The 17,989-nt window shown below is 35.3% G+C and overlaps 1 protein-coding gene across 4 annotated transcripts in view; it reads right to left on the reverse strand.

Moving 5' to 3' along the window:
• The window catches only part of KIAA0825 (KIAA0825 ortholog), a 267,900-nt gene that overhangs the window by 183,313 nt on the left and 66,598 nt on the right, over nucleotides 1-17,989 (reverse strand). For 3 of the 4 annotated variants that reach the window (XM_076361837.1, XM_076361838.1, XM_076361839.1), the window contains one exon: nucleotides 16,332-17,001. In XM_076361837.1, coding sequence (XP_076217952.1) covers nucleotides 16,332-17,001 — 670 coding nt within the window. Of the gene's footprint in view, nucleotides 1-16,326; nucleotides 17,002-17,989 lie in introns of those variants that run through there. The other variant, XM_076361840.1, reaches the window with a different exon arrangement.

Genomic DNA, 17,989 nt, shown 5'->3' on the forward strand with positions numbered 1-17,989 from the left:
AGTTTGATCTACTTTTTTTATACAGCCTTTCAAAACAATCTAAACTTCTGTTCTATCCTTGCCTATTATGCAACCTAAATACTAATTTAGTTCTCAAAATTTTCATAAAGGTGTTTTAACATCCTAACATAAAATCCATGGCTCTTGCATTCTTTAACATACAATTAACCCAGGTTCTTAGGTAAATTTAAGCCAAAACAGTTCTACCATCCATACGGAAACACTCTTCAGTTGCATTTTCAAATGTTCTAAACCCAAACGAGTTTACTCAGCTGTTGTGTAATTTAGAACAGAAGATGCACTGTAACCCAGGTTATGGGTCCTCTTCCCCTATGCTAATTTGCTGAATCACTCAAAACCTGAAATTCTTGCAACAGTCATCCCACAATTTCTTGCTTTTCTCCCTCCTTCCTCAGACTGGAAACTTCTCCTGCAATTGGAGGAGCTATACAGAAAAGATTATGAAAGAACCTAGATAGAAAGAGCATAGGTAATACTCAGAAACAAATTTCTGCTGAAACACTCAAGAATCAGTAACATACATAGGGGTTTGCTGTTTCAATGCACAAATGATGACATTTGTTTAACAGTAAATATTTAGATTCAGATGCTAATAATTTGAGATGAGCACGTAGTGCAAACACCCTACAAAATGTAAGCACACTCATAATTTTCAACAACCAGGTTTAGTGATACACTTACGAAAAAGATTAACTAGAAAACAGCAAAAATTGCATTTGTTTTCGTGCAGATGAAGTTACACACACACACAAAATTCAGTTAGCTACTTGTTTAGACTTTTGATAGCTTTCTAAGGCCTCAGAACTTCTAAACGGCAGATAAGCATGCTGCCTTAAATTATTTTTATTCTTACATCTTAGGCTTGAAATGCTAGACTGAAAACAATTTTAACTTAACTAGCTGGCAAACCACTCTTTCTACCAACAAACAATAAAAATGCATGACTCAACACTTTTCTTGGAGTATGAAAAACACAACACTCCAAACATGTAAACAGTAACTTTACTGAAGTTTTTAATATAAAATCCTGAGAACAGAGAGTAATAGAAAACGATTTTCACTTAGACTAATTATAAGAAATGTTAGAGCAAAATATATGTAATTTGAAAAATTACGATCACCTCAAATAGGGGTGGCTAAGAAATGAGAGTCTCTATATACCATAAACATAAAAGCATAATATTGTAAGAGTAGCTATACTGGATTCAGCTACAGAGTCTTTTATCCCAGTATCCTGGGCTTGGACAGTGACTGAAAGAGGAAGATTAAATAAAAATATAACAAGGAAACCATATATGATATTTTTTCCTCAGAGCTTAACTAGCTGTTGACCACTTGCAGTTGGGCAGCTTCCACAGACAGATGTGGCATACATTAATAATCTGTAGTGGGTTTCTATTTCATCAATTTCTCCAGTTACCCTTTCACCCTGCCTAAATTTTTACTATCCATAACATTTTGTGGAAAGAAGTTCTACACTTTACCTATACTCTGGGTTAACATATCATTTTGTTTGCTTGAATGTTTCATCTTCTAGCTTCACCTGATGCCAACTAGTTTTAAGAATCAGTCAACTACTAATACCTGTTTATTTTTATAATGCCTCCCTTCATTTTATAGACATCTATTGTATCCTACCATCTTAATTTTGTTTTCAAACTGAAGAACTGTAGCTTGCTTATTTCTCCTTATATGGAAGCTGTTCTACATTTTTTATCACCTTGTTGCCCTTCTCTAAGTCTTTTCCGCTTTTTTCTACATCAACAACTAAAAAATACGCCTATATAGGATATAGTCTAGTGAAACAGACAGTATCAATACTGTAAAAAAAGACACATAGCGATTACTAGTGAAATAAGGGACAACTTTGCAATACTAACAGTTAAGTTAATACCTCATCTTCTAATAAGAGAAACTAAATAAATTGTAGAGCTAATTCTACTCAATTCTAACAAAAAAATCAGCATGTCATTCAAACATCAAGGTTAAATTCAGTGTGGATGCAACATGCCTTGAACACTGAATCTCAATCTTCTCTTACAAATTTGTATACAAAGATATTTTCTACAAAATAATTTGACCACTTTGGAGCTCTTAGGAATAAAAGAAGATGGTATTAGAGAATTTCATTTCACCAGTGATGAAGTTGAGAAGGGCTCATATGCATTCTAAGCCAGCTAATAAGTTAATTAAAGCATTTTTCAAGCAACATAGAGCAAAAGACACATATTCAATAAAGTTCTTAATCATAGTACCTGCGCTTCTCCTAAATACTTAACTTCAGTAGCAAGATATCTGTCTTTATCTTACCACTTAAAAAGATTTGCCCTCATCTCTAAAAATGAAGCAGCATGAGAAATAAGGCTGTGCTAGATTGAAATGACCTGTGTACACCTGCTAACTTGAGATTTTATAGCAAGTTTCAAAAGTGGTACTTTCCTCAAAGCTGTAGCTCTTGAAACCATTAAATAAAGTGTTTCCAATTTCCTTGGTTATAGCCTGGAAGCATTTAAAATCTCAAAAGGCTTAAGAAAATATGCATATAAATGAATCCCATAACTCTTAACGTAACTTTTGTGATTTTTTTCTTTCTTTTTTTTTTTTTTAATGAGCGTGGTACCTTATATGTTTTAAACAAGGTGGCATTCACAACATCTCAAAAAGTTGAATGGCTAATTCTGATCATTTCAACCCACCCAGGGATGTGACACAGTAAAGTGTAGTGCAGAAATCCCTGCATCATAGGTGAGCTGGCTGTGGATATTCAAGAATAGCTACACTACGACAGCGTTGCTCTCAGATTAATTAGCCTTACTACTCAGTGTACAGAGCTACATGGCTAAACTGCTTCTGAGACTCATGATGGAATCCTTGGAAAGCAACCTGATGACTGTCTTCTTCAGTGATTACAGTGGGGATTTCTCCCTCAGCAGGAACCAAGGGTTTAAAACCCTTTTAATCAATTTTACTATAAAATACCTTCCCAATACATTAAATATAATTCCCCTGCCCCCATTTATAAGGCTTAATTTCATATAAGATAGATCTACAATATTGTTCTACAAGGGACACAAGAAAGCGATGTCAGGGATTTCATCCAATAAAGCTATATGAGGAAGAAAATTGAAAAAGTGTAATATTAAACTTAAAATCTAACTACAACCTGCGTACAAATAATAAAGCCTTTTCATAAATGAAACTAACATTTTGTTAAAATCTGAAAAGAAATAGCCTAATAAAGCAACAGAAAGTCAGCTGCTGATAGTCACTGTGGATAGGGATATTTCAAGGGGTAAATTTCCAAAGCAGTGCACGGGGAGTTACATACATAAATTCCATTAACAATAATGTGTTCCTCAGCTCTCAGCGATATTAACTTTTAAGTGATGCTATAACTATTATAACAATCTTGCATTTATGACAGCATTCATCTGCACACTATCTCCTAAACAGAGCTTGTATATAAACTGTATTACTCTTTCACTTGCCTTTAGTAATGATATATTCAATTTTTATGGACATCTGCTCACAGTTTTCTGAAACTGCATGTTGGTGTATGTTTTTTAATGTAACTGCTAGGTTTAAATAATTAGTATTGCCGGATATAATCACTAATTTCCTCATACTGTAAGAGGCAACTTAATATTTCTGCATAGCAGATGTAATACACAATATTACACAGAACTAAATTATTACAAACAGTGCCAGCAGCTTTCTATACACAGTACTTAAGATAATTATAAAAAATCATCTTCATTACTGCATGCTAGCATTTTTTTAACAGTTTAATTTGGATAGGTTACAAGACATATTCAAATCACACAGATACAATTACTGCAAACCCAAGAAGCTATAAAATGTTCCCAACCAAATCCCTTTGACCCTGTTTATCTCTGTTCTTTGTTAATCTAAGGCAAACATTGTTTGTAGCATGCATTTGTTATGGAATATGAAAAAAAGAAAGGAAATCCCTTAACAGTTGTTATTGATTCCAGCATTTACTGACTGAAAGTTAAGTGCCGTTTACAAAACAGAACAGATGCAGATGCTGACAAAAAGGTAAACAATTGTTGCATGGCTTACTGCCAGATTCTAAGCCATTTATTAAACTCCAAGTGAAGCACATTTCCCCTATAAATTGCACTTATTGCCACTTCATTTCCTATGTGCTCTGTCTCTCTATTGCTGTGCCTGGCACTAAGCTATTTTCAGTTCTTTGGTGACCCCTGAGGCCTAGTGCTACCTCACATAGCCATTAGTGAAGGGAATTGCATGTGTCTGACATGGCCTGAAACCAATTATTTGATATTTTCTTCAGAATGATGCCCAACTCTGTTGGGAATGAGCAATCATGAAATAATTTACCTCCTGATTTAATTTTTTCCTGCACAAATTAGTTGTAGCCTGAGCTAGCTATACACAGCTGCCTGTGACGTATCTCTGTCTTATCAAGATTCTACTTGAAATAATGAAAAAGGGAAGGGGGGACGAGAGTTGAATAGAATAGGTTGGGGAATCCTGCTTTAAAAAGGCATTGACAAGTTTATCAGATATACTGATCACATGTACTCTCTACTGATTGAAACTGACAGATCCATAAAGAACTATCAGTGCAGCGAAGGAAACCACATGGATGCAAACTGTTATCCAAGTGTTTAAGGTTTTTTAAACACCTGTCTTGCTTTGCAGCAGCTCCCGGTTAGTTCTAGTGAAACCCAGGGGTGCCAGGAGAATCTGATAAAGCAGCTTATGCAAACAGACTACATGTTGGCTTATTTTTGTCCCTTTTTTAAAGGGGTCACAGATCTAAAGATAGCAAACATTTTCTTATTAGACATCACCATTAACTTGTGACTTTTGTAAATGCTTATACTATACATCCATACTGTGCATGTGTCAAAAAAATGCAGTGAAGTAAGGGATCTCAACTTATGTATAAACACGGTAAGCATGTATAAATTTGCATATATTTAATCAAGCGAGCGTGTCTGTCATAGAAGAGATATGTCACTGCCAGCTATTAAACAACCTCAGTGAAGACTACACTAATCTTTTGAAAGAGATTCGCTATACATGAAATTTTAATCAAATCTGCTCCATAATGTCTTCCCAGTTAAATGAGATCAGTTTTCACCTCATCGTGAAGGTTGATTCCATATCAGGTTACTAGATGTTTGCTACCAAATGCTTAAGCCCTTTGTTAACACTGAGTGTTTAGGTCTGTCAAAATTAAATCTTTACTTAAAATCACGTTCACTGACCAACTGATGAAAAGATAGACTAGTGCTGAAAACACAGGTTGGAGAGCAAGAACATCTGATCATACTCTAACACCAAATTCATGTAGTAATCTTGACCAAATCATCTCACCAATCCGACTCCTTGACAGCATACAGCTACTTCACAACTCTGTTGAACAAATTGCAGAGACTTCCCCAGGTGCTCTGAGGATGAAGTGCCCTGTAATAACGTTTAACAATTGTCCTGTTGCGCAGGACAAGGGGGAATGGCTTTAAATTAAAGGGGGGTAGATTTAGACTAGATCTAAGGAAGAAATTTTTTATGCTGAGGGTGGTGAGACACTGGCCCAGGTTGCCCAGAGAGGTGGTGGATGCCCCATCCCTGGAAACATTCCAGGTCAGGTTGGACGGGGCTCTGAGCAACCTGATCTAGTGGAAGATGTCCCTGCTGACGGCAGGGGGGGTTGGACTAGATGACCTTCAGAGGTCCCTTCCAACCCAAACCCTTCTATGATTCTGTGAATAAAACTACTTTCTACACAGGTACCTATCTCAGCTTGCTCTGGAACCAGAGACTCAACCTGCTCCTTAATTTTCAAAAACACACGTATCTTCTAATAAATTACAAGACATTCTGATTATACACTGCAATTTCTGGTATACAATGACATTTTAAAGAATTCAAATGTAAACAAATCAATTAGTCTCTGAATTAAAACTAATAAATGACGGGTCCATTTAAGGAATTTAGCAGCTGATATCCAATCATTTTCTCATTATTATCGTAATAATGAAATAGCAGACATTCTTTAAACTTCCCTTCAATTAAAATGGTCATAAAACTTGTAGATAGACTATATTTGCAGTTGTTTATAGCATTTATGGGGGTTTTTTTTAGGTGCTATTCCATAATTGACAATTTCTTCTGAAGCAGTGACATAAGCAAACAATCCTCTTCAGAAAACTGCAAGAATTATCCTATGACAAAATGCTACTCTTTGTAATATTTCTCAGTAGGACTGAAACCATATTCTGGCCTTGCCAATGACAGAAACTGGTTCCACACATATTTTTTGAATTTTCTTGCCTACACTGTGGGCTGAGGGAGTCCTTGCATTCCCTGAAGTCTTCACACACACGCACAGAAAACACCAAAGTAGAGTGTTTGAAGAAAGCATAAAAACTGAGGGAACCTGTAGCAAACTGTAGATAGGACCTGTTTTGAAACAGAAGAGTTCTTGAAGAACTCTAAGGAGTTGATCTTCTTACTCAGTCTTTGCTGAAAGAGAAATTAAGTACTGTCAGGTCTGTCAAACTTTCTCATGAATTCTAACTTCGATAGGACTTGCATATGTTTCCCTGTAAACCATTTAAAACATTTGGCTGATAAAAGACAATTGTAATTTGTATTTGAAAATAGTAATTAACATACTTATTTTAATCTGATTGCAATTTCTTTAATGTCTGCAAATATAAAAATGTCTGCTAGCTTCATTTCTATCCTCTGCATTTACATTGCTAGTGGAATGGTTGGGTGTCTCACAGATTGGGTCATTACATCAGACCCACTCTATTAAAATTAGATTGTTAGGAACTTTCAACCAATCAGGAATTTCTATCAAGTGTTCATCATTCCTTTGTGTAGTCTATGCATGATATGTATTTCCTTAAATAATAGATTAAAGTGCCTCTGTCACTGTTACTTCTCTTGCTCCTTGGAATTTCCAAGATATAATAGAGGCAGATAGTGACAGCTTTTGTTCTAGCAAGAGAAAACACTCAAAAAATTACTTATAAAGCTGGAGTCAATACTCATATTTCTGCTTCCTACCTCTTTATATTTCAAAACCCTAGTTAGGCAAAGTCACCACAAAGTTCTCATGATTACTTTTACAAGGAATATAAAGATCAGAAATAAGTCTAGGCATACAGAAAAAACGGCAGACACTGCCATTTAAGAACTTCTAGAGAATTAAGTTTGGAAATTCATAACCTTTTAACAAATATTTTGTAGAAGGCTAGAATATTCTCTGTGTTACAAATGAAGGATTAATCATATGTCAGCACGGATGTACACATTCAGGTTCCTACTCACTGAGCTGAGACTACACTCTTAAAACACCTGTTTATAGATGAGCTGATAGTACTGTGTGTAACAGAACACCTAATTTCTGTGTTACAGAAACTGCTAGACTTTTCTAGCACATCAACAGCAAGTCAGTATACCGTCCCTTGTAATTAAACACAAAGATTTGGATCTTAGGCAGAGGATGATCAGTGCATGAAGCTATTGAGGAAAAGGAAGCTCTTCTTGAAAGTCTGAGACCAATAACTGATCCAATTCCAGACAGTCCCCAACGTTTAGGGGTACTAAAAATCTCCAGAGCACTAACTGCTAAATTCCTAACTAAGGAGTTGGACTGGGTTATACCCACCCTGATTCTCTCCAGATCAGACAGACAGGAATAGCTCCATTACCTTGCTATATTCAGCAAATGTAATGAAAAGTATTATAAAATGACTGAACGATTTGTTTTTCAAAAACTCAGTAGCCCCTTTATTGAAGATGGAGTTTTTTAAAATTTCTAAGCCTAAGGCACAGTGAAAAGGAGATTCATGTTCCCCCAATTTAAACACATATAATTTTTTGTAAAACAAACTATTGTGACTAAAGTGATTTTGCCCCTTGAAAGTTAAATTTGCTCTCTGAATACACATTTTGTGACAGAAGAGGTTCTCTGTCTTGACAAAAATTACAGCCAGGACCATCTAATTAACTTGTGATTATATGATGGTAGATGCATATATTGAAAAGACTCCTGTAACAACTTTCTTTTCCATCAATACTGCAGAAGCCTCTTTAAAAGACATTTTTTGAAGTCTTCTCTTATCTGCCATAGTTCTACACACTTTTCTTCATACAGGCCTATATTCTGAAGTAAAAGGAGAGCCTAGCTTAGTAATTCTCTCTCAGATTTTGTCACTTTTTATTATGAAACAGAATACTACAGTATATAAATCTCAAATTGACCTCTGACCATTCACAAAGCATCAGACTGGAGAGTAAATCACTTTCATCTTTTAAACTTGGGAGGAGAATGCAATAATTAGAGGGCATAGCGAGTTAAATACTCCATGCTGAGGAAGAACACACAGGTGTGCTGAGAGGGCAAAAAGGAAGATAATTAGTTGGTGCTTGCTAATTGTGGACATTTTGAAAGCAAAAAAAATACCAAGAATGGAATCATGCCCCTTTCAACCTCTACAGAATTCAGTAAGCAGGTTTGAGTTTGTTGGAAAAGATGAAGTGGAAGAACTTCATTAGGACACAACAGTCTAAAAAAATACAACCCAAAAGAACATAAAGAATTTCATGTTTAAAAATACATAAATAATTTGAAAAGTAAAGTTAGTGTTTACTTATCTTATTAAATAAACAACATGATAATAAAATGCTGGAATGGGCATCTTTTCAATATGACAGAGTCAATAATGAGATTTCAGTGCCCATCTTCATATTGTGGGCTTAATTAATTTCAAGCAACTGCTCTAAAAAGAAGGAAGGTATTCAGGCATGCTACCAGCTTTGAAATTCTGCCCGTTCAATTGACATTTCAGTAACTTAGATACTGTTATCTTACCCCCTACAATAAGCTTAAAAAGTAACAAGCTTAATGCTTTTGTAATCTTTACAAAAATGTCATTCTCCCACTAGAAACACATTTGTGGTCCTAGGGTACTATGTTCATATGGCCTTTAAAAGAATACCTCTTTTTTATTAAAACTTCAACTCTGTATGTTCAAACAGATGGTTTTATTTTCTCCTCAGTACTACTCATATTTCCATTTAATATAATTGTGCAGTAGAAATCAAATACAATACTTGCAAGAATAAGAAATAAATAATATGTGACAAAGAGGCTATGAAACACATTATTTCCTATATTAAATGCAAAGACATTTATTTTGTTTTCCCTGAGTAATAGGATCTTGTTTTGGCTGTCAAAATTTTATAGGCTTTCCAAGGAACAAAGACAACCGCAGAAGTCTGCATCATATCTGTATGTCCACTGGTTTTCAATTTTAACTTCCTATTATAAATTCCCACCAACACTGTTTGCTCCATTATTTTAAATAGGTGACAATTACACCTACTGAATATCTCAATATTGATTGGCTCATAATACAAAATTAGGGATCTCTGGTACTTATAAAGTAAAAAATCTAATGATGACATCTGCATTTTTACTCAATCCATATGTAGTACCCATGCCATTTTTGCTGATGTCCTCATGTTTCCTGTGAAGGTTATATATGCATAAGAGAGCAGTGCTATGGTTTTACTTGATACATGTTACTTTCCCATCTTTCACAGATGGGAACTGTAGGATTTTTCACTCCACCTGTGTAAGATATGAGGAAGATTGTGCCATACATCAACATGTGCAGTGCAGCTCAAGGAGTCAGCAGCTGCAAAGCCCATTTGCATACAGGTACCACTCTTTCCAGCAACTGCTCCATATCATAGAATCATAGAATCATTAAGGTTGGAAAAGACCTCTAAGATCATCGAGTCCAACCGTCAACCCAACACCACCATGCCCACTAAACCATGTCCCTAAGCGCCTCATCTACATGTCTTTTAAATACTTCCAGGGATGGGGACTCAACCACTTCCCTGGGCAGCCTGTTCCAATGTTTAACCACTCTTTCAGTAAAGACATTTTTCCTTACGTCCAATCTAAACCTCCCCTGGCACAACTTGAGGCCGTTTCCTCTCGTCCTATCACTTGTTACTTGGGAGAAGAGACCAACCCCACCTCGCTACAACCTCCTTTCAGGTAGTTGTAGAGAGCGATGAGGTCTCCCCTCAGCCTCCTTTTCTCCAGGCTAAACAACCCCAGTTCCCTCAGCCGCTCCTCATCAGACTTGTTCTCCAGACCCTTCACCAGCTTCGTTGCCCTTCTCTGGACACGCTCCAGCACCTCAATGTCCTTCTTGTAGTGAGGGGCCCAATATCTTGCTTTATACAGGCCCCTAAAGCCCTGTTCCTATAAAAGCTATGTTACCAGGCTCTCTGCAGAGTGATAGAGAGAGCAGAAATAGAAGACAGAAGGAGATGCCAAGCAAGCAGAAATATAATGGAAGCACATCAGCTACTGCTGTCGTGCAGAAACAGAAACAAAACCAGCGTGTCCATCAGAAGGGATAAGCAGGTTATTGTCGACCTGCTGGAGTAAGAAGAAAGAGAAGAAGGACGTGCAAGGAAGCAAGGAGGGTGAAGTTCCAGTTTCTGTTATCATTCCTTTATTTTTGTCTTTATAATGTCTAAAAGTCACAACAATAGGTATGTAGGTCTTGAAATATTTTAAAGCTTAAATTAATGAAAAAACCTTTAAATAAACCTCCATAATTAAGTTTTAAAATGTTATATTTCTAAAATTTTTGGCCCTTAGCAACACGTTTTAGATATAACTGAAAACTTGCTTGTATTAATGCAAGGATCTGGGCAATATAATGAACTTGAACTGCTGAGGCAGGATGTGATACTGGCTATTATAATCTGTAACCCCTGTGGGCTACTTTACATTAGCATGCCTTACCAGCACTTCAGAAAGATGCAACAGGACTTTCTAGGACAGAACAGTAGTAAGCCAAGTGACTGAGACACTTTCCCCCTTTCTCCTAATTCTTCTAAAAAGCCAGATTTCAACAATGGACTACAGATAAGAAACATGATGGAAAAGCAATTGTAACTGCAACATAAACATTGTAAATTATCTGCTATAGATTGTAATCTGGATAGAAATCGCAAAAAAGGTGCAAAGACATAAATATTAATTACATGAAACCAAGTCTGGGATTCTTTAATTTCCAGATATAAACGGGAGAATAAATTACACTAAAGTTATTGAGTCCTAATTATTCCCAGACATGAATAACTGTTTTTTTCATCACGCAGTCACTAGACCAGCAGGTCTCAATGCTATTCTAGGCGTATTTTTGATAGATAAGATGAAGATCATAGAAGATTGGTTGTAGGCAATAATTGCGGCTCAAGAGATCACAAACCGACTGAATTTAAATTAAATGGAAGGATAAAAGCAAGTCTGAAACTAAGGTTCTTTATCTCAAAGGGAAGAAATGATAAACTAGGGGAAATAAAGCCATGTGCACGTGAATGTAGAGGAGAAATCAAATTTAAGTCAAATGTGCAAAAACCAAAGCTCATATTTCAAGTTAGCTGGACAGCAAATTGCTGGGAGTAAGGAAGGATAAGCGACCTCAAAATAGATTTTCCTTACCAAGTACTTTCACTTAATGTCCCAAAATTACCTTCATTTCAACAAGTTACTCCAAAGCCTGTTTCTCTTCTTGCTCTCAACTCCACTGCACCAATGCAGCTCCTCTAAACAATATTGAGTCCTCCTATTCAAATTTAGCTATATGCCATATTGACATTAGGTGTTCCATGAACACAATATATATTCCTTAGGAACTAATGAATATTTAAAGATAATAAATTTAAAATATCATAATTTAAATCACAGTTTGCATTTGAAAATATCTTTAGAATAGAATGGAAGTTGGTCATATTCTGGAGAAAGAAAAGAGAAAGGAAGCCTGTTGGACACATAAGTAAGATGATGGCATACTGGGGTAAAAGTGTAAAATATGAATATTAAAATACATCAGTGAAGGTGATTTAATTACTTTGTACCTAAAAATGTACTTAGTCAAATCTGCATCACTTCAGTTTACCTCCACTTTGCAATTATTTTCTTTAAAATAATCAACTCCTGATTTTGATGAACATACTAAGTATTGCCTCAGATTTTAAAAACAAATTTCATTTAAGATTTTTAAAGTTATTAATTAAATAAATATAAATATACTAAAAATATATTTTTCTGGCAAATGCTATTAGATTTGAGAGCCTATTTAAGGGTCTCTGGCAAGTTTGTGACTAAATGAAAATATTAAGCCCATAAATTTGAATATGTCATAAAAAATAAACTCAAAGCTCTAATCTCTGTTTAGTTTTAACCATAGGAAATTAAAAAATAGGCTAATTAGTCTGCACATGTATTTACAATATCTCTGTATATATATACTAAATTATATAAATAAAACCAAAGAAAACGTTCCACTAATACATAAAACGTGTATAATTTCATGGGTTTTAAGTTTCTTTGGCGGATGTCTTATCACTTGTAAGAGTAGCTGTTTCTTCATCTAAAAGAGATGAAGGATTAAGATAGGTTAGTAATGCCCGATTAAACTAGCTTAACATTTTTGTAAACAAAGGAACACGAAAAAGGTTCAAAAGGTAAAAGTACAATCCACATTTAGTAGACTTACTGCAAATAATTTCTGAGAAATATCATATTGGAAATTGAAGCAGAAAATGATAAGAGATAAGCTGAAAACCAGCTGTCTGCATGATTCTTTCCATGCTAAGTATGTTAACAGATACATAACATTTTCAGTATTTTTTAAAATCCTGTAACATTACATAAACTTTTGAAAGACACATATGATTAATATGATAGAAAGGCTGAAACAACATCTTACAAAATTCCATCAAGAAATATTTGGGGTGGGGGGTGTTGGAAAACATTCCTTGGATGTTATTTTACCGGATTGGAAACATCGATGATATGCTGAGAGTACACAGAGAAATTATGACCCATGCTAGATAAAAACCTATTACGATAACATAGCCCAAATACTAACAGCTGAATCCTGTGCTGTTAAAGGTAATAAGAGTCACTGATTTAACTGGGAACAGGATCAAGTCATAACATAAAACCACCTGCCTCCACTAGAGTTGGCAATCAAAGATGCCAAGTTCCAAAGAATTTGCCTCTTTTACATATCATTTTGCCAGCTTCTCTCTCAAACCATGCTCATCCTCAATCCTGATAAATGGATACAATCTCATTACAGTACTTGACAAATAACTGTTCTAATACAGTAGGAAGACAAAAATGTTAATTCGTTACTTCACAAATAGACTGTTATATATGAAATATTTTAAAGATTTATAACTCTGTTAAAGCTTGTTATAGACTACCTATATTTTCCTGACAGAAGTAGGTCAACTATATAAAGTTTTCTGAGGTTCTAGCATTGTTTCATTATTTTGTGTTATTTTTTCCTCTCCTATATAGTAGGATCATTTACAGCAGTTCTTATTAAAAAAAAAGAAAACAAAAATCACATTTCCCTGAGGGTGGACTAAGTAAACATAAACCCTTTTTTTCACCTCTGGGATAACAGTCCCAATTGAATGCCTTAGATTAAATTATTTTGCTTTTCTGAAACGTGCTGGTTTGGTGGTTCCCAGAGGGCAGAGGCAACACGCATCAAAAAATAAGAAACACATTGGTATAACTGTCTTTCAGCTAAGAAAAAAAACTCTCCTTCCCTTTCTCCCCTTCCCTCCATACTCCAGCATGCTTTTTTTGATACTCAGCAAACTGGGTATCACTGTCAAGACAACCTGTTAAAGCTGTCTTTTAACTTAACCTATGTATAAATACAGAATTCCACTCTCAATTGTGGGAGGGCAGCAAAGGTATCAGAATTTAATAAGAGTTCCAAGCAGGAAAAGCCACTTGACACTAAGAACTTGTCTACCATTATAAACCTCCCAAAATAGTTATTCTGTAGAATTTTTTCCAGAATAGTTATCGCAATGTTATCTCCTTTAATTCCAAAGGAGAAGTGCCTTTTTCTGACTTAGTGTTGTACAAATGCAATATATTCAAACATTTAGAAGAGAGAAATCTCGTTCCAGAAATTACTCTTCACGTATGAGCTCACATACAATTAACTATTCAATAATAACGGGTTTGGTAATGATACAAGTATAAATTTTGCTTGAGTTGATTAATAATACCAAGTAATAGGCTATGACATGTCCACAAAATGAAAAAAAAAATCCTATGTAACTTCACAACTCTGACGCCCTATTTTGCTCTAGCCCGCTGACTTCACTATTGTCGCTTTATTGTTTGGCTGCCTCCAGTCTATAACCACAGATCATCTAGAACAGTCTGATTCTGCAGAAAACTAGTAAGAGAGACTGCAGGAGAATCAATGCTTGCCTCCCATATCAACCTCTTGAAGTAAAATTATATGAAATACTATACAGTGAAGAGATGAAGACATGAGCATGACAGCCACTATGAAGAAAGTAATTTTGAGGATTAAATTATATTAACAAACACCACTTCTAAAAACATTTTATGGGTGCTAAGGGGACAGCTGCTGCACCTGCAAATCCGACCTTTAATACATTTTGAATTAAAATAAAAATCTTCTGTGTGATTTATGAAATACAGAGTTTTTTTTTTAAATTAATTGCAGTGAATGTTTTAAAAGTTGCAAGCAGGTCCCAAGATTTACTTTGTATATTTTCATCGTCCTCTGTTATTTTGAATATACAATAGAACTGTGCACTGGAAACCTGTCCTGATAGATGTGCTGGCACAAAAGCATGTAAAGACACATCTTGTGGCAAAGAAAATTTAAGCAGAGGAATTACTATCTTAAATAGATTGAAGGACTGTTCTCTTCTTTCTTGTAATATAGAAGCAGTTAATGTGTGGGTTTTTTCAAGAGCCACTGTTATGGTCACTTTGAACTCCATGTCTTAGATGTAAAATGGAGCTAACTGAACTTCCCCATCTTTGTGAGCTGTTTAGAGATTGAAAGAAAAATTAAGTTACAAACTTCCAGTTCCCAACCAGTCTTTTTTTGTTAGTGAATCCTTTCACTGACCCCATCTCACTGTGTAACCTGAAGATACATTTCTTGTAATTTATTTCATAACTCAACATTACTCTGACACTACTTCTCCTTGTTTCCCACCAAAACTCCATCCCACTAATATATCAGCTTTATGTTGAACTCATCATCCTTTCACATTATTTGTCTGCATGCCTGTTCCTTTACCTTGTTTTACATGTTCCACATATTCCTCCATATTTCAGCTCCTATTGGAAAATTATTTCTGCATTTCTTCTAGTGGAATTTCTAGTTGACTTACATTAACATGTATATTGAATTTAAAACTCACAAGAGTATAATTTTCTTCTGCATAGACCTGGCAAATCGTCATCTCGCTCATCCTTTGTGTATGTAGTACAACCCAAAGATCTATCTTCTGTTTCTGTATTTTTCACATGATTCTAAACTTTTTATATTTTCTGTCTGCAAACTACTTCACCGTTACGGAAGGCTATGTTTCAAACAAACAGCTCTTGCACAGAGGAATGCTCAAAACTCTGCATTGAAAAAGCAATTACATACAATCATGCAATTATGTTATGAAAGTTTCCATTCTGTATGATTTTTTTCTAAAGCTCTGATTCCCCCCTTTGGAAATTAGCATGTCAGACTCACCAACTGTAAAAAGAAAGTACAGAAAATACCACATCAATAACAGATTCCTTTCCTGCCTTAAATTCCTTAGAACAAGAAGAAATGACCAGGTAGCGTTAACTCTAACTTACCGTACTTTCACAAGACTAGAAAACTTAAATGATTTTTTTTAATTACAATCTGCATAGTAATCTTTTGGGTCAGCTCTGATGTATGAATCTGTGTCTATTTCATGGTCACATTATTGTATGGACTTTCTTATAATCTCCTTTAAACTTCTGGCAATTCGAAAAAAGAATTTTTTTCTTTTATAGTGTAGAAGACTGAAGAGTTTGTGTTTTTTTAAATCTGGATTAAATAGTTCTTATTCTATTATATATTTCAGCAGTTGGAATAAGTTAGACTGAAAAAAATTACTATGACAGGGCAATGTTATCCAGTGAATTATAATGGGGTTTCTATATACATAAGCATAAGATATTCTCCCTTACTTTAAAACTTTTCATCACAATTCTGACCCAGTCTATAATTCAACTGCAGTAATATGGTTAAAACATAAAGCTCTAATTAATCATCTCAGGCCTCTCTCTTCATAGGAAATAATCAAGTATATTGAAAAAAAAGTAGAATTATTAAAATAATATCTAACTACAATGAACATAAAATAAGGCTACTAACCCACAGCATGAACTGTTCCTCTATGCTTCTTTGAAATCTTGTTTGCCTTAACTGTATGTAGAGCATTTTCTTTGAACTGCAGCTCACAAAGTCTTTCAAGAAGAACTGTCATTTCTTCAGTGATGGTATCCAGATAAGTTTCGTTAATAAACTTCAGTGATGAAGAAGGATCAATAGTTCCACTGAGTATATACAAATCCTCTTTTATCATTGTGCACAATGTGGGTATGGAACTTTCATAACCATGAACCACCTTATCAAAATTTGTTTCACCACAACTAGATAAAATACAGTTCTGTAGAAGATCGCTAACCAGTTTATTCTGCATATTTTGGTACTTCATTAAGACTTCTGATTCAGGATAAAGAAACAAAAGTTGCTGTATGCACTGAGTTTTAAACTTCATTTGTTGTTGTAAAGCATTAGTATTTGTTTCTTCTTGACTTTGCAGTCTATTTACTAAAAATCGTCGAAGATGCAATCTTACATCATCCCAGAGAGATTTCACATCCATAGTTGAATCATCCTCAATGGCATGAAGGGAAGATGTTAACTCAAAAGACGTCCCACTTGGAGTACAGGGAAATGAGACACCACACTGACTAGAGAGATCCAGAAGGAAGTGAAGTATCATTTCTTCTTGATTTTGCTGATTCTTCAGCAAGCTTTGCTAACAAAGGGAAATCAGACAGTATTTTAGAAATGTTTTGTTAAATCTGGTTCATAAAATGAACAGCTTCGTGCTAGAGTACCAATTGTTTACAATGCTCATTATCTTACCAGCAAATAAGAGACTCAAACAAACTGCTGTATAAACAACAAACATAACAAAGCCTGTTTTCCCATGGATTTATGCGCCAATCCATCCCCTCATCTACTGGCTCCAATAACGCACACTCCTCTTCCCATCTTTCTTACACCCTCAACCTCTTTTCTCAATCAATTCTAACCCACAATTCAAAGGAAAGCATTGGAAAGCTCATCAGGTAGCCTTGGCAGCCTGTTTGTTGTGGTACACACACACATTTTTGAAAGAAAATGGTATGAAAAATTACTCAAGATTTACACAGATAATGACAGGTTTTGCTCATAAAACCCAGACAGGAATTTATAAAATGAAACATTGTTGCTTTCTGTGTTCTGGCTCAGCAGGCAACCATCAAAAAGGCCATTCTAAGGATAAAATAATCTTCCCTTAAAGAACTAAAATTGAAAACTTGTTAAGAATTGAACAGGCTTAGATCACACAGGGCAGAAGAATAAGAAGCTGTGTATCCTGTCAAACCAAGATGCAGACTGATACATTAACAATATAGCGACCTCTAAAAATATCTCAGCTATATGGGTTGGAGAAGAAGAAGGAAGCCAGTTAACAAAGCAGGTGAAACCACATGGATGCATGCGCTGTTCCTACTTCATCTGAGCCTGAAGAGCTCCCTCTTGGTCCAAGGCCAGGATCTCTGACCTTAGAGCTGCTTCAGGTTCAAGAGGCCATGCAGCAAATAGCAGGTCCTCTTGTCACAGCTCAATGCTTTCTACTTCGCCCAGAATGACACAAATCTAAACAGCACTCTGCAGCTTTCCTTAATATATATGAGACAAATCATTTGCATGAACAAGGCGTGTCCAATATATGAGTAGAAGACAACCCCAAAGTC

Source organism: Aptenodytes patagonicus, chromosome Z, assembly GCF_965638725.1.
Source record: "Aptenodytes patagonicus chromosome Z, bAptPat1.pri.cur, whole genome shotgun sequence".
NCBI lineage: Eukaryota > Metazoa > Chordata > Aves > Sphenisciformes > Spheniscidae > Aptenodytes > Aptenodytes patagonicus.